This window comes from Sciurus carolinensis, chromosome 3 (genome assembly GCF_902686445.1).
Source record: "Sciurus carolinensis chromosome 3, mSciCar1.2, whole genome shotgun sequence".
In the NCBI taxonomy this organism is placed as follows: Eukaryota; Metazoa; Chordata; class Mammalia; order Rodentia; family Sciuridae; genus Sciurus; species Sciurus carolinensis.
This window is the reverse complement of record NC_062215.1, coordinates 148,950,680-148,975,492: the sequence shown is the minus strand read 5'-3', so window position 1 is coordinate 148,975,492 and position 24,813 is coordinate 148,950,680. Positions and strand designations below refer to the sequence as shown.

Here is a 24,813-nt window from a genome sequence, read left to right as displayed (position 1 = left end):
ACCCTCCTTTATCACAACGGCCAGTTATCTTGTATCGTAATTCGTGATTATCTGTGTACATGTCTCTCCTAGTAGACTGACCTCAAGCATCTGGGACCGGTGCTGATAATCAAACTCCCATTCAAACTCCCAGCAGTTCCAGCACCTAGCTTTGTGAACTTAGGCAGATTACTTAATTGCTATATGCCTTGATTTATTAAATGGACATTAGGCTCTTGTTGGCATTTGGTTGCTGGGAGACATGGCGATAATGCATGTGAAATATGTGACACAAGGCATAAGATACATGCAAAGTGAAGAGTGCCTTAAGAAAACAGGAAATTTTGTAAGTGATGTATTATCCTAATAATACTCTAATGACATTGTCTTTTTCATAAGCTCATCATATATTTTTTCATGAGCTTGTCATATTTTCTAATGCTGTAAATATATTTACACAATAAATTTGTGGTGGTGAAGTTTTGTGTCATGCTAAAGAAGTAATTTATATACGTGAGGTAGGCGATTGTATATATGTGATAATATAAATTTTGTGATGTCTTTCAATCTCTTTTTAATAGATATCTAAAATGAAAAGAGCCTTTAGATAATCTGCTTTGTTATAGAGATGAGAGAAGTTGGATGCCCAAACTTACCCAAGGTGATACAGCTTATGAGTTACAAAGATAGGACGGGAGCACAGGGCTGTGCTTGTCATTGACCTTGGAATAAAGCATCCATTCTGTCAGTATACACTGGATAAGTACAGTGTAGGCTTGAAGTCTCATTCCTCTAAGGCCTGCCAATCAACTTAAGTAATAGATACAGCATAAGCAAGATCCCATTTCCCCCTTTCTTCCTGTAGGTAAATCTCTTCTCTGTCCACGCTGAAATGCTTACTGACATATACATACAAAAGGTGACTATGTCACAAATGCACCTTCTGGTGTTTTTTAATTTTTCCTTGGTAGGTATGGAGAATACAGAATTCCGAACAAGGCTCTGAACAAAGAAGACCATTATGTGGGTCACTGGAAAGAAGGAAAAATGTGTGGTCAAGGAGTCTATAGGTAATAATATTGACAAGGTTGTTAGACTGGTACTGCTTTTTCTAAGAACCATGTAAACCTAAAGTTTGTGTAGCCAGAATCTCTAAGGAGTAAATTTTATTTCCTCTTTTAATGACTGAAGTCCTGTGTAAAATTTTCCGTTAAAGAATAACCCCTCATATATCACAAGATGAAATTCTAAATTATTAACATCGATTCTTATCTAAATTGTATGTGTCACATAAACCATAACTCTTCCCACATCTTAAGTTTAATTTTATTACTCTTTAATATTCTTCCCTCTTCATTGACAACTCATTATTTCATTTTCTCATAAGAAACTAACATAATTTTTCTCCATGTTAATAATGTAAAATAACCACACATTATGTCTTTAACTTCTTAGGCTCAATCATTGAAAAATGAGGTTTTGGGTGAAAAGTGACTATATAATCAAGTAAATAAGTATAGCTACCACTGAGACTGAGTATAATTTTGGAGTTTTTAGACTAAAGTAAGCATCAGAATTCAATGCTTGTCTGATCTTTATCCATTGTTTCCAACCGTAGTTATGCTTCTGGTGAAGTGTTTGAAGGTTGCTTTCAAGATAACATGCGTCATGGTCATGGTCTCCTTCGAAGCGGAAAGTTGACTTCTTCTTCTCCCAGTATGTTCATTGGCCAGTGGGTAATGGATAAGAAAGCAGGATATGGTGTCTTTGATGATATCACTAGGTATGGTATTCTGCTTCTAATCTCAAGTGTAGTGTGTGAGAACAACAACAACAAAAAAAGCAAGGAGATAAATTTTAACAACCTTTGTATTCAGCATATTAGATGGAATAAAAGTAGTATTAAAATGTGTCTCAAATACACTGGTTTTCTACAAGATTAGTTTTGTCTATCTCTATCACCTACCTATTCCTCCATCTGGTATTTTTGTGAATATTTGTGTAGGTATATAGAGGATAAGGTTCTTACATTTCTCCAAAAGTAGTGATAGTGGGACTGGGGATATAGCTCAGCTGGTAAAGTGCTTGCCTCGAGTGCACAAGGCCCTGGGTTCAATCCCCAGCACCACACACAAAAAAAAGTAGTGATAGTTATGTGAAGGCAGAGCATCTTCATTCAACAACATTAACCAAATTTTCATAAGGAAGCAGAGTTATGAGGCATTATATTTTCCATTTTCTTGTGAGCCAGACAATAGATTACTTCTTTATGAGATCAGAATAATTAAAAATTTGTGTTTGTACCATTTCCCCTAAAACTTCACAAAAGTTTCACTGTCTAAAAGAAGTTATCACATCTTTATTATACCAAAAAACTTTTTTAAAAAATAAATTTGGTACCCAGGATTAAAACCAGAGGTGCTTAACCACTGAGCCACATCCCTAGTCCTTTTTATTTTTTATTTTGAGACAGGGCCTCACTCAGTTGCTGAGGCTGACTTTGAACTTGTGATCCTCTTGCCTTGACCTCCTGAGTTGCTGGGATTACAGGTGTGTGCCATCACACCCAGCTAAGGAAAAACTTTTAATGCAGTCAATAGAAAATAGGAACAAAAGGTAGGAGGGAACCAATGGATAAACTTCAGGGGTTAAAGGTAGAATAGTTTGGAGCTGGGCAAGGTGATACACGCCTGCAATCCCAGCTGCTCAGGAGATTGAGCAGGAGGATCACAAGTTCAAGGCCAGCTTCAGCACTTTAGGGAGACCCAGAGCAACTTTGCAAGACCCTGTCTTAAAATAAAAAATAGGGGCTGGGGTTGTGGCTCAGCAGTAGAGCATTCACTTAGCATGTGTGAGGCACTGGGTTTGATCCTGAGCACTGCATATAAATGAATAGAGGTATTGTGTCCACTACAACAAAAAAAAAAAGGAAAAGGGAAAAATTAAATAAAAATTAATAAAAGGACTGAGGATAAAGTGCCCCTGGGTTCAATCCTCAGTACCCACCTTACCCCAAAGAAAAGAGAGAATGGTATCTAAACAACTTTCTTCTTAGGGCTTTCTGTCAAGTCAGAGACTTGTTATTGTGCCTGCAAACCAGGAATCAAGCCTAATAAAATAAAATTCAGTTAACTAAACCTTGGGGAGGAATATATTCCTTGTGCCTCCGTATTTGATTTGGCCTGATTTACTTTGGATTTACTATATACTAATCCCACCCATGTTATTAATTGACATAGCTACCATAATACGGGATTTTTTGAATTGTTGCTTTTATTAAACTGTTTGATTAAAGGTCTCAAGGAAATCCATAAAGTAATACAAATCTGTGTCAGGTAGGACACGATATTAAATTCCAGAGAGAATGACTTGGAATAAAATGTCTTTTGTTGTCACATTGTCCCATGTTTGAGGGGACAGTTAACTGCTTTAACTAAAAAAATGGAACTGATATCAATGTAGGTTTGGGATCTCTCATGTAATAATTTTTCAAATCTGATTTATTTTTATTATTGGTGATTTTTCCTTTCTTTTTTCTGTGCAGGGGAGAAAAGTACATGGGAATGTGGCAAGATGATGTGTGTCAAGGGAATGGTGTGGTTGTAACCCAGTTTGGATTATATTATGAAGGCAACTTCCACCTTAATAAAATGATGGTGAGTAGAGTGTTCACATGTAGCTACCACTGACTTTTAAGTCATCTTTTTATTAGTGTTTTACCTTTTTGGTGCTGTTTTTCTGTCTTTTAAGATTACGTTAAGCTTTGTGGATATGGCTGCACGTGCTTTGTTACTTGCCTTCTGTGTGTTATGATTTTTGTTTCGTTTCTTCACATAGGGAAATGGGGTTTTACTTTCCGAAGATGATACTATCTACGAAGGAGAATTTTCTGATGACTGGACTCTTAGTGGAAAGGTTGGAATTATTTTGTCTCCCTAATACATTTATTTTGTAATTTCTCTTGACTTCAAATAAGTTAATTTATATACCATAAAATACACTGCTTTTAAATGTACATAACAGCAATTTTAAGAAAATACATAGAGTTATATAGCCATCACCACATCCTAGTTTTAGAATATGTCCAAAAGATCCCTCCTGCCATTTACAGTCACTCCCATTGCTACTTCTAGGCCAAAGCATCCTGAGTGGACTTTATCATGCTGTAGATTAGCTTTTTTCTGGGTCTTTCTTATAAATGGAATCATACTTGTAGTTTCTTCTTTGTGACTTTTGACACTTAATCATAGTATCTCCATATTGTGGCATGTGTATTACTTTATTCCTTTTTATTTTTAAATGGTATTCTAAAACCACATTTTATCCTTTTGCTAGTTGATGAACCTGGGATAGTTTAATTCTATAGGCTGTTTCAAATAATGCTGCTATAAGGGGCTGGGGAGATAGCTCAGTGGGTAGAGTGCTTGCCTTGTAAGCACAAGGCCCTGGGTTCCATCCCCAGCACCCCTCCCCCCCCCCAAATAATAATATTGCTGCTATAAGCATTTGAATACAGCTTCTTGTGTGCACATATTTTTAATTGCTGGGTTATTTGGTAAATGCTATTTCACATATTAAACTACAAAAATATTTTCCAAACTGGCTACACTATTTTGCATTCCCACCAGCCAGTGTGTACTTAAGACCCTGGATTCAATCCCAGTACTGCAAAAATAAACAAAAGGTTTATAATTTTTAACTTCTTACATTTAGGCCTGTGGTTTACTTTGAGGTAACTTTTGTGGACTATTTGAGTCTAAATTATTCTTTTTGTTTATGTACAACTAATTGCCCAAAACCTTTTCCCACTGAATCTTAACACCTTTGTTAGAATTAATTGATCATAAAGTGTGTTTATTTCTGAACTCTAAATTATATTACATTGATTAACATGTCTGTCTTTGTGTTCATATTGCCTTATCTTGATTACTGGAGCTTTCCAGTAAGTTGTAAAATTAGGAATGGTAAATCATTCAGCCTTGTTTTTTTCCAAGATTGCTTTGGCTATTCTGGATCTTTGTCTTTCTATATAAATTTTAGGGTTGGCTTGTCAAACTCTGTAATAAATCCTGTTGGAATTTTGATAGTGATCTGTTGAATCTATCCATCAGTTTTGGGAATAATTGGCAGTAATAATTTTGAAATCTTCTAATCCATAAATGTGCATTTCACAGTTTACTTAGATTTTTAATTTCTCCCAGTAATGTGTAGTTTTCAATGTATATTTCTTGTTTCTGTGGTTAAACTTACTCTTAGGTATAATGTTATTGTAAAGAGAACTGTTTTCTTAATTTTATTTTTGGATTGTTCATTGCTATTATGTAAAAATATAATTGATTTTGTATTTTGTTCTTATATCCTGAAACCTTGCCCAATTAATTTATTCTGGTTCTAGTGCTTGTTTTTGTAGACTTGTTAGAATTTCTTACATACAGAATTATGTCATCTACAAATAAAGACAGTTTTGCTTCTTTTTTTATACTGACTTGAATCCTTAATAAAATGTTGAATGGATGTAGTAAGAGTGAACATATTTACATTGTTCCCTATTTTAGGCAAAAAGCATTTTTGTCAAAGAATTTTTTCTGCATCTATTAAGATATGAACAGGTAGTTTTTGTACATTATTCCACCAATATATTTATTGGTTGCTTTTCTGATGTGAAACCAACCTTGCTTTTCTGGGATAAATTATGCTTGGTTGTGGGTATATAAGCCTTTTTATATATTGCTGAATTTTTTTTTTAAAAAATAGGTTCTCATTACGTTTCCCAGGTTGATCTCAAACTCTTGGGCTCAAGTGGTCATATTGCCTCAGCATCCCCGAGTACTGGATTATAAGGCACAAACATTTCACCCAGCTTGTTGCTAGATGTGATAGTATTTTGTTAAGGATTTTTGCATCTATATTTCTGAAAGACGATGGTTTGTGGTTTTCTTTTCTCATGATTTCTTTGATGACAAATCTTTCTCCCCAACTCTGCCCCCCACCCCTCCAGAACTATACTGTGGATGGAACCCAGGACCTCATGATGCTAGGCAAGCATTCCTGTGTTACACTTCTAGTCTCTTTGGTACAAGTTGAGAAGTTTCTCTCCTATTTCCTAAGTTTGTGAAGCCCTGGCATTGTTTCTTTTTTGAGTGTTTGGAAGAATTCACCAGAAAAGTCATGTGGACCTGAGCATTACTTTTTGAGAAGATTTTTATTTCTGATTTTTTTTCTTAATTTAGGTCTATTCAGATATTCTGTTTCTTCTTGAGTGAGTTTTGATCATCTGTGTCCTTGTAGGAATTTTTCTTCTTTTATCTAAGTTATTTAATTTGTTGTCATATGGTAGTTCTCTTAGTATTACCCTGTTTTAGTTCATTTGTGGTGCTTCAGCAAATAACCCAGACTGAGAGGCTTATTTCCTCACATATCTGGAGGCTGGGAAGTCCAAGATCAAGCACCAGCTTTGGTTTCTGGTGAGGGCCTTCCTGCTGCATCCTTCCATGGTAACAGGTACAGACACATGGTAGAAGGTTGAAGGGCAAAGGTTGTAAGCTAGTTCCCTCCAGCCCTTTTATAAAGACATTAATCCATTAATCCACATGACCTAATCACTTCCCCAAAAGACCTCCCTACCTCTTAATCCCACCCTAATGAGAATTAAGTTTCAACCTGAATTTTGGAGGGGACACACACTAAAACTATAGTACCTTCTAACCTTTTTTATTTATGCTAATAATATCCCTGTTTCATTCTTGATTTTATAAATTTATGTCCTCTTTTCCTGATCAGTTTAATTAAATATGTGTTAATGTACCTTTTCAAAGAAGCAACTTTTGGTTTCATTGATTTTTTTTTTTTTTCCTCCTTTTTTTTTGTTTTCTAGTTCATTGATTTCTGTTCTAATCTTTATTCCTTCCAACTTCTTGCTTTTGGTTTTGTTTGTTCCCCTTGTTTTTGTAAGGGAGAATCACATGTTACTAATTTGAGATTTTTCTTAATTTTCCTAGACAGGTGTTAACTGCTGTAAATCTCTTCCTAAGCACTGCTTTAGCCTCAGTCCATAAATTTTAATAGGATTTAGATGTTCATACATCCGAAAATGTTTTCCAATTTTTCTTGTAGATTTTTTTCTTTTACCCATGGATCATTTTCATACATTTTTTTGGACTTGCACGTTTTGTTGTTATTGTTTATCAAAGAGTTGGGGACTGGTGAAATCAAATTAAAAAGAAAATTGTTAACAATTAGTGTTTTTTCCTCTTAATTTTTAGAATTGAAAATAATTCCTCTAAGTCTACATTTTTTCCCCTCTAACTTGACCTAGGGAACATTAACCATGCCAAATGGAGATTATATTGAAGGTTACTTTAGTGGAGAATGGGGATCTGGGATAAAAATCACTGGAACCTACTTCAAACCGAGTCTGTATGAGAGTGACAAAGACAGACCAAAAGTTTTGTGAGTAACTCATGTTAATTCTGGATTAATTATTGAATGTTTTGAGTTGTTTTGTTTTCATCAAAACTGGTAAATATTTTTTAATATCAGTATCAATCAAGTTTTTAAAGTCTTCATGGCAAAACAGTGAAATGCCTGAATTTTCAATTGACACTGTGTGGATTACTAAATCTATAGTCTTGGCTTAAATTATAAGTCTTAGTAATAGATATTTAAAATAAAAGTTACTAGAGATAAGAGTAATCCAACTGTTAATGTTGCAGGTGTCTAATTGACTGAAAGAACATTTTTAAGTAGAATCCTTACACAACTTGAATTTGAAAAGTAAAGATCAGACACATCCACCCATGTGGACTAGCACAATCTGCATATGAGTTAAAAAGGCAAATCCTAACTTTATTTGTTCTTTCAAGGTTTCGCCTTAGGCTGTTCCTTTATTAGCTTTGTTTTTATTTTTTGGTAGTATCTCAGAATCTTTGTTCCAATGGGAGCTTGATGTGTTTTCTGTACCATGCTTATTTAAGTAAAAAGTATCTCTACCAAGTTTTCATTCAGTGTTTTTAAAATAGAACTAAGCAGTTTTGGTCACAGAAGTATTCTCAGTTATGTATTAGGAAGTTTTTATTCTTCAGAATGATTTTGCACAAAAGAAGTGAGTTCGTGACTGCTGTGGATTTATTAGCAGGAAACTAGGAAACCTGGCTGTGGCGGCTGATGAGAAGTGGAGAGCGGTATTTGATGAATGTTGGCATCAGCTGGGCTGTGAGAGCCCAGGCCAAGGAGACGTTTGGAAAGCCTGGGACAATATTGCTGTGGCCTTGACCACCAATCGACGCCAACACAGAGACAGGTGAGTGAAGACCTGCCCTGCACAGGACATAGCATGTTAGGAAGATGTAACTTAGAATTAGTAAGTAGTCAAGGTTCTCTGCATTCAGTTGTAAAATATAATTCATTTAAAAGTTAATCATGGACTGGAGATCGAGCTCAGTTGTTAGAGTGCTTGCCTTGCATGCACAAGACCCTGGGTTCAATCCCTGACCCCAGACACACAAAAAAAGTTACTCATGTATTCCTTCTGGGTAAGATGGATTAAAGCACACCTCTCTTATCTTCTATCAAACTCAAATGAAACCTGGGCAGAATATATGAACAGTTATTGAGAACTCTGAAAAGTAAACATCAACAAGTGAAGTAAAGAACTCCTGAATTCAGAGTGCCACCAAACCAGTGCTGGGTTTACTATTTTTTTGCCCCATTGTTTCTCAGCCTGAACTCAGTGCAACCTGGAACCTGAAAGTAAGCCCTGTGGTACCGACAGACAGAGTTCTAGAAGATGCCCTCTGCTTCTGGCTCAAGTAGTGAGACAAGGACTCATAAAGCTCAGAACAGAACCTGTGCACCTGCCTTTCTTCCATCTCACATGCCCCAGCCTCCAGGTGCTTCAGTAGCATAGGTAGCAATGGCAGTAGCCAGAGTAGCCGTGAACAGGAGGCTTGCAGGAGCCACAACCCAAAGGAATGGAATCTTTTCCCTCTGTTGATGGATTGTCAGGTCCAAGAGGCAAGGCAAACCCCATTTTTAGGGAGTGGGGGTATGGGGACTCACTCTGTACTCCCACTATTAGGTCCAGATGTGGTACATTCACAGAAGTGGGCATTTTCTGGCTGGAGGACTGAGACAGGAAGTTCTGAAAACCTGAAAATACCAGGGAGGTAACAGAAGTGCTCTGGAAACAATCCCATGGCGTTGTTTGTGAACTCCTGGGCTCACCTCAGACTGCATATACATGGATTTAACCTTAATTAGCTATTCAAAGATTTTGAGAACTGAGTTAATAGGTCAGTTCGAAACTGACCATTAAGTTCACAGTTCAGACCCAAATAGGATTACAGAGGCTTTGAGCAATGAACTGACATTAGCACCATACCCCACAAGACTAAAATAAAAATGCTGACTGTTTTAGGGATTCCTAAGATTACCTACACGTTCACTGATTCACAAGACTCAAAATATAATTGTATTCACAAGTACACAGTTGTACTCACAAGTAAGATTATGGCAACACAATAAGGGTACATAGCCACATTCTAAGGGAGGAAGGCAGGGAGAGTCTAGAGAATTCCACATGTAAACTTCCCATGCTCTCCTTTCTGTGAGGAGTCACACCAAAGCACACATTCTTCCCAGCAGTAAAATGCAGTTACACATGTACAGTGTGTCTGCCCAGGAAAGCACATTGATACCCAGTGTAGCTGGTCACATTGGTACCTTATGCCTGGCAACTACTAGACTTCCACAGTCACAGATAGAAAGCAGATGTTTACTGTAAATCACATTGTTAATATGTCTGGAACAGCATATACCCTTATCAGTATAGGGAACTTTTAGCAAGCTTAGTTCCCAGGCTCCAGCCAAGGGCCAGCCTTAAAAACAGGTCATTCTAAAGATAACAATGCAGGCAAAAAGATCTCTTTTATTTATGTCAATATTTGCCACGGGATATAAACAAGACCCAGAGTAACCATGAAAACCTCAACTCATTAGAGGAGACAGTCAACAGACATCAACAATGAAATGATGTATTAGAGTTGCCTGACAAGAACTTAATTATTTATTTTTTATTGGTGCCTAACAAGAACTTTGAAGCAGCTGTTATAAAAATTCTGAAATGAGCAATCACGGAATCCTTGAAAAAAATACTAGAACTAAAATCATCAGCAAAGAAATTTAAAAAAAATAATTAAGAACCAAATAGAAGTAGTAGAGTTGAAAAATATAGTAACCAAAACAAGTCACCATATACTCAGGCAGAATAGAGATGGCAGTATAAGAGCCAGTGAACTTGAAAACAGATCAGTAGGAATTAGCCAGGCAGAATAAAGAGAGAAAAAACATGGTGGGAAAATAAAAGGATAAAGCCTTGAGATCTAAATTTAGGGTCTAAATTTGTGTCCCGAGAATTCTAAAAGAAGGCAAGAAAGATTGTGGAGTTGACAATTTTTTAAAGAAATAATAGAAAAACTTCCCAAGATTGGTGAAGGACACAAACCTGTAGATACAAGAAGCTGAGCAAACTCCCTCCTGGAAAAATCTAGAAATCCTTATATGCAGAGGCATCATATTTAGATTCAAAGAATAACATCCTGAAAGCAACTAGAGAAAGTGATTCCTCACACACAGGGAAATTGCAGCTCAAATGACTGCATGTTGATTCTCATCAGAAAACTTGGAGGCCAAAAAGAAATGGCACAATTTCTTTGAGCTAAAAGAAAAATTATAAGTGAACTTTTAAATCTTTCTCCTTTTTCTTGTTTTTCTCCTGCTTTTCTCCAACTACCTTTCTTATTTTCTTATTTTTAAAATTTAACTAATAACTCCCATAAAGATTGCTTAGCATTTAGACCTAAAGAATGTATTAATCCCTATAGCAAACCCTTACTAAACTACCTCTTGTAATTCTAAGTATTTATTTGAGCTATTCCTTTATTGTTAGATTTATGCCATCTTTCATTTACATGTATCAATTGCTTTCTAATACTCAGGAATTGAAGAAGGAAAATTCATCAAGTGTCCATTTATTCAGAATATAAATGTTTTTCTGAGTAATCAAATGTTGTGGTTTCCTAAAGGTTACTTAGTTCTCTGAATAAATTATCAATTTTCAAATAGCTGAGATTCTAAGCTCAATATAATTACATAGAAATTAAATTCCAGAGGTAGAAGTCTAACAAGTAGTATTGTTATTCTAGCCTAGAGAGGTTAATCTAGATTTTGTCATTGAATAACCAAAAGGTATGTACCTTGAGCCCCAAAGGGTATACAATTCAATTTTTGATTGGGATTTAAAATAAAATCCCTGTAATATCTCTTTTCTTGCTATTTCTCTGGTCTTTTTATTGTTGTTGTTGTTATTGTTTTGGTACCAGGGATTGAATTCAGGGGCACTTAACCACTGAGCCACATTGCCCTATTTTTTGTGTTTTATTTAGAGACAGTGTCTCACTCGGTTGCTTAACATCCCGACATTGCTGAGGCTGGCTTTGAACTCAGGATCTTCCTGCCTTAGCCTCCCAAGCTGCTGGAATTGTAGGTGTGCGCCACTGTGCCTGGTTCTCTGTTTAAAATTTTAAGAAATTAAATCTACGAAGGTCATTTTTGTACTATACTTGAGATAAAGAGGTATTGACTATAATGTTTCATTATGTAGTTCACGATTATTACCTTCTCCTCTGTCAGTAGATAAAATTGAAACTTCCAGAATTGACTAAAACCATGGACAGACCCTTGTGTGTGATGCAGTTGGTTAGCCTTCACTGTACAGCCTGTCCTGGAGAGCTTAGCCCTAAGCTAGCCCTCCAGCTAACCTTACTTAACCGCCATTGGGTATTCCTGAGAATTCAGAATGAACAGACTTGTAAATAAAGCCATGTTGCTACCTTATTTATCTTAAGTAATATAATAATGATTATGTGCTATTTCCAATTTCTAACTGGTTGTAATATAACAGTAGAGTGCCTTTGCCAAAAATTTCTCTTGGTTCCTAGGATGTGATTTGTCTTAGCCTTTCCATCCAAAACATCCATTACCCATTAGGTATTTCCCTTTCCACCTGTGGGAATGCCTTCACTAGCTCCTTGCTTCCTGAGCTCATTTTCATTTCTTCCTTTGCCCTTTGATATATTTTCCTTTTTCCTCAGCTCCTCCCCCTTTTTATTCCATATCACTCACTAACCAGGTCTATGACCAGTTTTCTCTTCAAACAAGTGTCATAGATTTCTTAATACCATGTTTTAGATTGGAGCAAAATTATTAATGTATTGTACTTGTTATGAAGTAATCTTAAATGCAATTTGAATGAGCACTATGTTGACAGGGTACCTAACAGCAGGTTGTTTACCACTTTTTAACTTATCTGGGCCCAGTACTTTGCTTGTTGCTCTACCTCACCCTTAGTTAGTAACTATGTTTCATATGCATATTTACAATTTGCTTGCTTTTTTTAAAATATTTTTTTAGTTCTCAATGGATATTTTATTTTATTTATTTATATGTGGTGCTGAGTATCGAACCCAGGGCCTTACACATGCCAGGCAAGAGCTCTACCACTGAGCCACAATTCCAGCCCCCAATTATTTGCTTTCTTAATTTGAAATTACATAATGGGCTTTCCTTTCCCTATTTATAGTCCAGAAATACTAAGTCGTTCACAAACTCAGACACTGGAAAGTTTGGAATTCATTCCACAGCATGTTGGTGCCTTCTCTGTGGAGAAATATGACAACATCAAGAAGTACTTAATAAAGGTAAGCTGGAGTCCAAATTACATTGGTTTTGAGAATTAATAATGAAACTACAGTAACATATTTTGCAAATGTTAACCTAATCCTGGTTTAATTTTCTGAGTATTTTGCAAATTCTCTGAGTACTAAGATCACATTTCCACATGAAGATTATCTCCTTATTAGGATAAGACTTTTTAAGTTTTATAAGATGTTGAAGGGGATTCTTGAGACTTAAGACAATTCAGAGTGGCTTTTTGTTAGTAACATTAGCAAACTAGAGATCGTATAAAGCGCATTGTCCTCACCCTCTGAAACTCTTCACTTCTTTCTCAAGCCTGTAAGATCAGCTAGAGTTCCATATGCATTGGTAGTGGTGCAGGAAGGAAATACATTTTATGAAAAATCAAAGGAACTGAAGCATCAATGACCAGTATTTGGTTTTCTTCAACACAACACTTCTTATAATATTTTTCTCAAGTTTAAAATACATTAGAGTCCTTCATTGGTGTTCCCTATCAGGACTTCCAAAGCTATTTTTCCAAGATGTTAAAAGGATTCTTTGATTAAGAAGATTAGGAACTCTAATCACCATTTTTCTACTCTCTAGTTCTGTCACTTCAACTCATTTAGGTTCCACATGATTGAGAACATGTGGTATTTATCTTTCTTTTGAGGAGGTATTAGGGATCTAACTTAGAGGTACTTAATCACTGAACCATATCCCCAGCCCTATTTTATTTTCTATTTTGGGACAGGACCTTGATAAGTTGCTGAGACTGGCTTTGAATTTGCAACCCTCCTGCCTGAGCCTCCCAAGTGGCTAAGATTATAGGCATGTGCCATTGCCCCAGCTGGCTTATTTCTCTTAACATTATGTTTTCAGGTCCATTCATATTACTACAAATGACAGAGTTTTGTCCTTTTTTTTGACTCAGTAGTTTTTCTTTGTTATTTCTTATTCTTTGTTGAAAAAGAGAAGGTGTTCTGTTACACAGAGGGCAATTATGCTTAACAGGATTGTGTCATATAATTTCAAATAGCTGAAGAGAGGATTTTTAAATTTTTTAATTATTTTTTATTTTTGCAAAAAATCCCACAATTTTATTTATTCTTTTATTTATTCTTTGACTTACTCTTTGATCTGTTTTAACAAGGAACACCTGTATATTTCTTACTTCTCTGGGCTGGTTCATCTTACCATACAATAAATAGTGACCAGATAGCCACATTTTCCTGCTGAATAAGCATATGCCTAGAAAAGCCAATTTTCCTGATATTAAATTCATGCTTATAAAAACCTAGAAGCAAAAATTATAGTAAAAAAAAAAAAATTAACCTTTTTAGGTGTATCAGTTCAGTATAGAAGGTATCACTCTGCTTTCTTCTGCAGTTCTTTTTAATCTTCTTTTTTTTTTATTGAAGATTTTTTTTTCTCATCCCCACTGCTCCCACCCTTCCCCTCACTCCCCTCTGCATAATCCAAAGTTCCTTCATTCTTCCCTGCCCACCCTGGAAGAGAGGATTTTGAATATTTTCATCACAAAAAAAATGATAAATGTTGGAAATGATTGATAACCTCAGTATCCTCAGTTGATCAATATACAATGTGTAAATTTACCCCCAAAACATACTGTTCCTTATACAGTATGCAGTTAGTATCTATCAGTTAAAAAAGGAGAGAGAAAAGATTAGGAACTCCAGTTCTAGACTGGGTAGATATAATACTTTGAGAAAAGTTAAAGTGTTTGAATTTTTCTGGTCTAAAAAAATTGACTCCTGACATTTTGAAAATTGTTTACTGTGTATGAAATTGCTTATTAGTCGCTTGTTATTGATTGATTGATCTTGTCATTAATGCTTGTTGACCGACTTCCTTGATTCTCTTCCCGTTCAGGCCTGTGACACTCCTCTGCACCCGCTGGGCAGGCTTGTGGAGACCCTGGTTGCAGTGTATAGAATGACATATGTGGGCGTGGGAGCCAACCGCCGGTTACTGCAGGAGGCAGTAAAGGAGATCAAGTCCTACCTTAAGCGAATCTTCCAGTTGGTGAGGTAAGAGATGTGTTCACTGAAGTCTGAAAACGATGGAATACTCATTTATATGAATGCCTGGGTGTCTTCACCCTAAATCTAGACATAACAGCTTTGTGAAGAATCATAAATGTTACCATTTATCACATAAATTATTCATCAAGAAAATTATTTTATGCCACAGGTCCTTAAATAGAGTAAATAATGAGCTGGGCACAGTGGCACATACCAGCTATTGGAGGCTGAGGTAGAAAGATCAGAAGTTCAAGGCCAACCTGGACAACTTAGCAATACCCTGTCTCAAAATAAAATAAAAAGGGCTGAGGATGTAGCTCAGTGGTAGAGTGTTTGCCTAACAAATGTGAAGTCTTGGGTTCAATTCCCAGTATCTCAAAAAAAATTTTTTTTAATTGTTTATTCTATAAACAAACAAAAAAAATGAACCTTAGTCATTGTTACTTATTTCCTTTTGTTTCCTTGCTCACTAAATGTTTCAGAAGGCTGAAATAAATGTATGTTTGTCTGTTTTCAATTATATTTGGTATGAAGCGTAGTTGTCTTCTTACCTGGATTTAATTTCTAAGCAAAAGCATGCTTCTAAAACCTAACCACAAAGTAGGTGAGGTTCAATATAAATTTTTGTCCCAGAGTATTTATGTCCTGTCCTTTGACAATGGCATCATATATCTTAATTTATTCAACAAATACCTTTTGAGTATTTCTGTGTGTTACCCACCATTCTGTGATTTGGGGGAATTTATCAGTGAACAAGGTAAAAACAAACATCCAAACAAAACAAAAATAAACTGTTTTAAGCAAATAAAAAACATATATGTCAGGTTGATTAGCATTTTTGAGAAAAATAAGGAAGGGAGTGAGGATGGTTAGAGGTAAGATGTTGCTATTTTTTAGAAGGTCAGAGAAGCCTAACTAATCAGGTAATAGTTGAGCAAAGACTTTGAACAAAGAAAGGAAATGTTTCAGGTTTTGAGGGAATAATGCGTCCACTAAAAAGATAACTGAGTTGGAACGGGTGCAGCAGTCTGTGCCTTATAATCCCATCAACTTAGCGGCCAAGGCAGGAGGATCACAAGTTTGATACCAGGCTTGTCACTTTGGCAACACTCTGTCTAAAACGAAAACTAGAAAAGATTGGGGATGCAGCTCAGTGGTAGAGCATCCCTGGTTTCAGTCCCCAGTACCCCGCTCCCCCCCCAATACACACACAGAAATCACTGAGCTGGAAGTGTTTCAGATGACATTAGGTACATGTGAATGATGAAGATAAATTTCATGACATTTTTTAGTTTCCCAACAATAAAATTTGGGCAGAGGAAAGGGCAAGGTATTAATATATACAAATAGAGTGTACAAACAATGCCTTTGAAGGGCTGAGATTTAAGTCTGTAAAAATAAAGAGGACAATAAACTTATTTATGGTAGAGGCCACAGCCATGCCAGAAGTTAGAGGTAAATCTAGGGGAAAATTCAAGTTTAGGGGAAAAAAAAGCAACCTCAATAATTTAGTCCTATGATCATTTTAAAATTTAGCTTTCAGCAGCTTTACTTTCAAAATTTACATTTTTTTGTATAATTTACTTAAAACCGTTTTTTCTTAATGTTGAACAGATAAATAATATCTAGTAGTATTTGTGTATATTCTAAGAATAATGGTTTCTGATCAGAGTTAGTACAAATTGACTTCAGATAACCTTTGCCAATAAGAAAGACATATCTTGTATGGATCATAAATTTTCATTTCTTAGTAATTTGGCAGAGAAAATAACAGCAAATAAATGCTTTAGAACTATTATTCACTAGCTACACTTTTTTGGTTCTAGAGATTTAACTCAGAGGTGTTTTACCACTAAACCACATCCCCAGTCATTTTTGTTTTGTATTTTGAGGCAGGATCTCACTAAGTTGCTGAGGACCTCACTAAGTTGCTGAGGCTGGCTTTGAACTTTTGATCCTCCTGCCTCAGCCTCCTGAGCTGCTGGGTTACCATTGTGTCCAGCACTAGCTGCACTCTTAATTTTATTCTGTAGAAAGCATCAGTTAAGAATTTCAAAAAACTAAAATACTTGATGACAAAGTTTGATTTCATAGGCCTTGAAATGGATTAACTAATAGAAATGTATTTTTATTCTTTTCAGCCACTCAGAGTACAATTGTATTTATTATTCTTTTGTAGGTTCTTATTTCCTGAGCTTCCAGAAGAGGGCAGCACAATTCCTCTCTCGGCTCCTTTGCCATCTGAAAGGAAGTCATTTTGCACAGGAAAATCAGATTCCAGATCCGAATCGCCAGAGCCAGGGTAAATGCAGTTGGGTGAGATGGTTAAGAAACCGGGTGAGGGCTAGACAGTCTTGTACAAAGAGTCTTAGGGATGGATGCCTTCTCTAGATCAGTTTTCTCATTTCTACAATGATGTGATTGGGTTAGGAGGTCTCTAGGTTCCTTTAAGGTCTCTAGTTCTATTAGCCATACCCTAGGAAAGAGCAGCCTTAAGTAATGCCTACCAAGAATAACCCCAAAGAAAGCAGCCTCAAAGTATAAACAGTGAATTTTCAGTTAGATTTCCAGTTGTTGAATAGAATTCTTAATTGGACCAAGAAGAATCTCTGGGGCCATATATAAGTTCCTTACATCAATTCTGTATGTAAAGAGGAGAGTAGCATTATAATTTCCTTAAAATTTCCCATTCATGCTTTTGACTTTAAGAAAGTGGATCTCTCTTTGATTCTATATTTGGTTTTAATGTGGATGCCCCTGTCCTTCCATTTTAATAATTGTATAGTTACGTAGTAACAAGTTCTGGATTGCTGCTTCCCGTGCTGCTGCCTCGACTCTACCCACCTCTGTTCATGCTTTACGCTTTGGACAATGATCGTGAGGAAGACATTTACTGGGAGTGCGTTCTCCGACTAAACAAGCAGCCAGATCTTGCTCTTCTGGGCTTTCTTGGAGTGCAGAGGTAATACAACAGTTATGAGCAGAAACAAAAGGTTTTAATTGAAGTTCCATCAGCTTTAACAGGAATTTGGTACTTTGAGATCTAGTTTTACATATATATGACTTTTTATATACTTATTTGCATCTTATTTAGCAAAATAATGATATTTAATAATTTTTATTTCTGAGAGTATTTGGAGATGAGTATGAAACTGCTTATTATGAATGTGTTTATTATTATCATGTTGTTTTATATATATAGATTAAATATCAGTTATCTTACCTATTTTGTAGTTCTTTGAAACAAAATGCTTTTTTGGTACCAGGGATGATTGAACCCAAGGGTACTTCACCACTGAGTCACACTCCAGCCCTTTTATATATATATATATATATTTTTTTTTTTTTTTTTTTTTAATTTACAGACAGGTCTCACTGAGTTACTTAGGCATTCACCAGGTTATTGAGGCTGGTTTTGAACTCATGATCCTCCTGCCTTGGCCTCCCCAGGTGCTGAGATTACATGTGTGTGCTCCCACATCCAGCTCAAAATCCATTTTATATTTACATTCCTCAGAAAAAAATTAATTGTATTCAGTCTTTGGCATTCTTCCTTCTTCTTTCTTTTTGTAATTTGTAATTCCAAATTACATCAAATTACATACAAATTACAAATTCCATCTCCAATTTGTAATTTAATATTCTGGATGTATTTTTTTTGTCATAAAGAACTTTTTGTTGGTCCAGGGGAATATTAAATGATTATGACTTCTTCCTCCCGCAACAATAAAGCTGATCTCCTACTCACTCCATGATTATGTATTTGTGCTATCAAAAAAAGTGAATGAACTTTAATTGGACAATTTTCAACACCATAGTGAAATAACTTAAGTAAAAATAAAAACTGAATAAAGGAAAGATTTTGGCCAGTATCTATGAGTGCACAGGGTTATTGAAGTATAGAATAACAAATCCCATAGAAATATGATAGAAACTCTTTTTCTTTTCTCTCTTTTTTTTGCCAAGGATTGAACCCAGGGATAGTTAACCATGAGCTATATCCTAGCTTATTTTTTATTTTGAGACAGGGTCTCACTAAGTTGCTGAGGCTAGCCTCGAACTTCTCATCTTCCTGCCTCAGCCTCCCAAGCTGGGATAACAGGCGTGTGCCACCATGCCCAGCTGATAGAAACTCTTAAATCACTTCTGGAATATTTATTAAAGCTTAGCCTCTCCGTGGAAGTTGTTTTCAATGAGAACCAGAAAACTAATGTAGCTGTCAACTGTTTTTATGGGGATTTTTCTATCATAGTAATTATATATTAACAATTTATGGATTTCATTCTAGGAAATTTTGGCCAGTGACCTTGTCAATCCTTGGAGAGAGTAAAAAGGTATAGTAGAACTTAGTTTCCTCTGTAAATATGCTTTTATTTGCCATGAAGGATTCAAAATAGCAAAACAACAATTCATTTTACTTTGGTGGAACAGTACATCGGTTAACCATCAATGAGCTGCACTCTGCCATCAGCGTCACTTATTTTTGTCACAAAAGACAGCTTTCTTCTTTGACCCTTGTTAATTTTCTTTTTGTAGGTTTTGCCAACCACGAAAGATGCTTGCTTTGCCTCAGCAGTAGAGTGTCTCCAGCAGATCAGGTAATAAATCTGTGATTTATGGAGAAATCACACAAAGTAGTGGTTAGTTTATTAAGATATTAATAAGATCTATCTTTGCTAAGCTTTGAGCTCCCCCTCTCACTGCCAGATGGTCATCTCAACCTGGAGACCAGAAAGTCACTTTTGAGACATTAGGCTTATCTTTTGCTCCAAAATGTGCTTGTGTTTTTGAACGTGGTTACCTGTCTGGAAATGTTCACATTCTTAGCCAAATGGACTTCACCCAAGCTTGTCATTCAGAGAAAAGCATAAATTTAGAAGAATAGGTTCCACATGGGTAAAAGGAAGTGCTAGGTGACCTGTGAATTCTTCCATGTGAGCCATGGCAGCTTCTTTTCTCAAACCCCCCCCATATGATTAGAGAGATCATCCCTCCCAGCGACTTGGTATGCCTGATGTGTCCAGCTTGAGGCATGTGACACCCAGGAGGGAACATTGTCAAAAAATTAGCAAGAGATGGCTTTATTATGAAAATGATAGGATATAGTTTTATAATTTTTTTTCCCCCACAACAGCACAACATTTACCCCATCAGACAAACTTAAGGTCATCCAGCAGACTTTTGAGGAGATCTCTCAGAGTGTCCTGGCATCGCTGCAGGAAGACTTTTTGTGGTCCATGGATGACTTGTTCCCTGTTTTCTTATATGTGGTGCTACGGGCCAGGTATCTGATCTTTTCTGACTTTAGTACTAGTAAGTCATTACTAGTTGAATTTGCTTTTCATTTGATTGAATTGATGCTAAGAATATGCCCTCTCACCAGGGAGAAAAAACAATCCGTTCTCTTCATCCGTTCCACCATGGCATTACCTTTTTTAATTCTCCTTTGTTATTGGGCTGCTGGGAGTTGAACCCAGAGCCTCATGGGCAAGTGCTCTACCACTGAACTACATCCCCAGCCTTGGTATTACCTTTTTATTGAACTGTTCTTTCTCTTCCCATCATAGATTTAAAAGGAGGGTGGACCTGTAAGCAGAAATAATTTTAGCATTTTTTTCTCTTTGGGACAGGATTAGGAATTTAGGCTCTGAAGTGCATCTCATTGAGGATTTGATGGACCCTTATCTTCAGCATGGGGAACAGGGCATAATGTTCACCACCTTGAAGGTGAGTGTAGGTATTAGATATTAATTTTTTTTAATCTTAAAACTGTCCTTCATTTAACATATGGTAAACCTGTCATTAATCTTTTTCTTTATAGAAAATTTCTCTGCAGACATTAAATACCTTTAGAAAAGGACATGTTCATATTTAAAAGCATGATAATATATTGAAGAAAAATAGGATAAGCCAGTTATTCTTAAATACTATAGCAAATTTTTCACTATCCAGTGTTTTTTTAAATTGAACATTTCAAATGATCATAAATGCTTACATTTATATAAATAACTCTGGAAAAGAAACAGAGAGGATTCTTAAGTGTCCTAAAAAGTATCCAACAGTAAACGTATATAATGAAACTAAGGAAAGACACAGAAGGCAGTGTGAAAATAATGGATTTGAATTCCATCTTTTTTCTTTCCCTTGTATTTATTGTAACCAGTAAGTTACATGAGGTTCTCTGATCTGGATGCCCTTGAGGGTTTATTAGAAGTAATTTTCACCTACCACCCTGATTTTTTTCTTGGAATTTGGTAGTTACTCTAAAGTTTATCAGAAGAGCAACAGATAGAAAATGACCAGAAAACTTCCAATAAAAGAGAGAGAATAACAGATTCACTCTGTCAGTTAGTGTAATATCACAAAATTATAATAATTAAGATGTAGTAGTATGTTACTGTCAAATAATACCCAAACAGAAGGTAACCCCTGTATAGACAGCACTATAATAAAAATTTCCCATGAAAATGGAAGCATCAAAAATGGAAAAGAGCAGAATTATTTAATAAATGATAAAGCATAGAATAGCTTATTAGGACTTTTGGAGAAAGGGTAGAATAGCAAATTACAGATGCTTTGGGGTTTAAATATAGAGAAAGGAAGAGTGAAGGAAAAACAGGTGAATTGAAGTGAGAAAAAACTAGAATTTAATGTCAGAGTTGTGATAACTTTTAAAACTTTTTAGCTAAAACCATTAACATTTCAGTTAAACTGAAATAGGGAAGAAACTAGGGAGAATATTGACTGCAAATAACTTGTATTGTTAGTATTTGTTACATGAAGAGTACCTTTAAACATAGCACAAAGAAAGAAACAAAATTAGTGAATTTACATGTGGGAAAAATGCTCAAACTCACTGAAAATCTAAGTACTGTAAATTTAAACAAGGTATCATTTTGTGCTTGCTAAATTAGCAGAAATGTGTTAAAATTATACCCAGTGCTGGTGAGTTTATAGCAAAATAATTTCCCACATTGATAATGGGTAAATAACAGTCACTCTGTGCTGTTATAATTACAATTGCTATAAATTGTTATTATCATAGATATGGTTGACTCTGACTGGGTAATCTTACTCCTGGGAATTTATCGTAAGGAGTTTAAAAATGAAAAATGGTATATAGTCCCTGAATGTGGTGTTCTCTATAGTATGAGTTATTCCATACCTAGGCACTTTCAGAATCATTGAGGGTGCTTCATAAAAAATGGATTCTTGGAAATTCTGACTCACTAGATCTGTAGCGATGTCCCAGGTGATTCTGATGACAGTTGTTCTAGCATACCTTTAAAAGATCAGTACATTCTGCTCAAACATTAGTGGTTCATTTTGTTTCTACTTGATGAAGAATATCATACAGCTTGTAAGAAGTTTTTTGTTTTAAAATTAGAGGAAAAATTGCAGAATTTTATCTGTATTGATTACAACTAGACAAGAAATAGCCATTGTATGGGGGACTTGACAGGAACAGGGAAAAGTGTAAGCAACTGAATTTGTTGGGCCACCAGTTTTTAATAAGGGATTTTCTTTCTTTAGTTACATCTGCATTGCTTTGTTTATGTAATTTCTTTAAAGGTAAATCTGAAATTATTTTGAACTTTTCTCCAGGCATGTTACTACCAGATCCAGCGTGAGAAGCTTAACTAGGCTGCATAATAGCTTGGAAACTGGATTATCTTCTACCAAGGGTCACAGCACCATCTGGAGTTTTTGTAGTGGTGAAAAAGCAATTGAAATTGAAAAGGACTTTGTGTTATTTTTGGTTGTTATTTCTGAGCCTTACTGAAAATTCGAGCCCTGAGCTCAGGAAAAAAAGGAAAAAAAAAAAAAAAAAAGAAGACTGTAGTTTAAAGGGAGGATGGAAAAGGAGGTAGAAATCATATCAAAACCACAATCTTAGCCTGTGTTAAGTTCCAGAAATTTCATGCATCTGTTTTGAAAAAGAGGATATCCCTTCCTTCAGTGAAGGGTTTGTCAGCCACATGGAATTGTTAGGCAAGTTCCCAGCATAGCTTCTTGCATTAAAGAAGTTGATGGTGAATATTTTTGAGTTTCTGGTTTGCCTGAATCCATCTTTAGTTATCCCACATCTCTTTGCAAGGAGCAGATTGTACTTAAAACTGTAGTAACCACACTATTCCTTCTTAGATCCCTTCTAATCATGTATGTGTCATGCTTCCTTGCTGGGGGAGGGGAAAGAAGAATTTTTAAACTTCAATTTTAACTTTTTCTAAGCTTTTCCACCAGGATATTCACGATGGGAGAGATTCTGTGTAGTGACTACCACCACATCCTAACCCAAGACATAGAATGAGTCTAAATAGGAACCTTCTGCCTCCTGAGTAACATAGGAATTTTGGTTTTGGTTTCCTCAATATGCTGCAGAAAGTTGAGTACACTGGAATTCAAACACCACTCTGAGCTGCTGTGGAACCTTTATTTGTCCATGTGCAAATGCTGTATTCTGAGGCCTGTGACTGTCAGCCTGATAAGCTTCTGCATACAAGCTGTTATTTTGGTCTGCACTGGAGTTTGGGAAATACAGAAGCAAAGAACTGAGTTGATCCCCAACCTAGCGTTGTGGTTCTTCCCTATACCTCACACTGAACCCAAGATGGAAAGAAAAAGGAAACACGCTTTGACTTTTTCCATCTCTAAAGTATTGTGGCACCTCATCAGTTTAGTGTTTTGCTTTTTAAAAACTGTCTTACTGTAAGTTTTTGGTTTACACTGTACCTGTAACACTAGTAGCTGTTTTCGATAACATAGGTGCTCTTCCTCATCTCATCTACCCATCGCAGTGAACATACGGAGTGTGTGACTCAGCCGATGTTAATTACTTTTGAAAAAGGATCATGGTTTCTGCTCTACTTTATAATCAAGACAAGTGTTTGTTAAAATACTGTTTTGGAATGTTGGCTGTAATGTAACAGCAATTTTCATAATAAAAGACATTCATCTTTATGAGGGTGTTTGTGATTACAGAAGAAATGACACAGAGCAGCCTAAAAACTTAAAAGAAACTCAGGCTTCGTATTTCTTTCGCCAACATTGCCTCTTTAACCCCAGAGGAACTTCTAGGACTTTAGCGATCTTTCTTTAAACATAAACCAATAATTACAGCACCATTGCTAGCATAAAACAAGTTAACTTTCTGATCCTAAAGATCTGAGGACAAGTCTTAAATCTAGTATTTCTGGGGGGGGGGGTTACTAGTTATTTTGTTTTCTCTCCTAAATAGATTCATGGAAAGGGTAAGGAATAAAAGTTCTGGTTAGAAACATTAGGCATCAGGTAATCTCCTAGTTGCGATGTTTTCTTAAGAAGCCTTTCCATCTTGCCTTACCTTCTACTGGAATGTACCTGCTTGTTGGAAAGGGATCAGTTCTTAAAGATTTGTTTGTGATAAACACTTGGCATTTTCACTGGCGATTGTTTTGTCTTTCTGAACAACCACACAAATGCTACATTTGGCTGGTAAAGACAAATTATTGAACATCCAGCTCATTAAGAGAGAGGTATAATATGTGGAAATGGACAAAGGAAGGCCATCTCGTTCTAAGAAAAACATGTTACAATTCATCTTTTTACTGGTCTTGAATGAAACTATCCAAACATTTTGGATTCTTCATTCTATATTTTATTTCCTGATAGCATATCAAAAGAGACCTGAATTTTCAATTGTCTTGGGGGAAACCTTAAATCTCCAGGACAGTGACTATAAGTAGAAATACCTAGCACTCACGCAATAGTTGATGGCGATCTTTCACTTGCACGAATGCTTACAGCAGCCTTGGGCCTCAGTTATCTGTGATTGGCTCACTTTTCAGCAAGGAGTGTCTGTGATTTGCTCACTTCCAGAGCTGGCACTCCATCCTAAAACCCCTCCCATAGTCCCAGTGCCTTTTCTGGCTACAGCTGCCGGAAATGGTATTTCATAGCTGGGTTGCATTGGTAGTACTCAAAAGTAAAAATGTTAGTTGAAAATGAAAACTACATAAAATATTCTGTGCTACAAACACATGTATTTCCCTCTGCAGTGAAGTATGTGTTTAAC

General features: G+C 36.0%; 1 protein-coding gene across 2 annotated transcripts in view; it reads left to right on the top strand.

Annotated features, from left to right (window-relative positions):
- The window catches only part of Als2 (alsin Rho guanine nucleotide exchange factor ALS2), an 82,478-nt gene extending 58,534 nt beyond the window's left edge, over positions 1-23,944 (top strand). Inside the window, exons 20-34 of one of the 2 annotated variants that reach the window (XM_047544251.1) lie at positions 951-1,049; positions 1,598-1,762; positions 3,524-3,635; positions 3,817-3,894; positions 7,295-7,428; positions 8,114-8,278; positions 12,617-12,734; positions 14,608-14,765; positions 16,939-17,061; positions 17,545-17,721; positions 19,048-19,093; positions 19,296-19,357; positions 19,894-20,043; positions 20,390-20,486; positions 22,365-23,944. In XM_047544251.1, the coding sequence (XP_047400207.1) occupies positions 951-1,049; positions 1,598-1,762; positions 3,524-3,635; positions 3,817-3,894; positions 7,295-7,428; positions 8,114-8,278; positions 12,617-12,734; positions 14,608-14,765; positions 16,939-17,061; positions 17,545-17,721; positions 19,048-19,093; positions 19,296-19,357; positions 19,894-20,043; positions 20,390-20,486; positions 22,365-22,403 (1,723 nt within the window). In that variant the 3' untranslated portion in view covers positions 22,404-23,944. Of the gene's footprint in view, positions 1-950; positions 1,050-1,597; positions 1,763-3,523; positions 3,636-3,816; positions 3,895-7,294; positions 7,429-8,110; positions 8,279-12,616; positions 12,735-14,607; positions 14,766-16,938; positions 17,062-17,544; positions 17,722-19,047; positions 19,094-19,295; positions 19,358-19,893; positions 20,044-20,389; positions 20,487-22,364 lie in introns of both variants that reach the window. The other variant, XM_047544250.1, reaches the window with a different exon arrangement.
- The last annotated feature ends 869 nt before the right edge of the window (positions 23,945-24,813 follow it).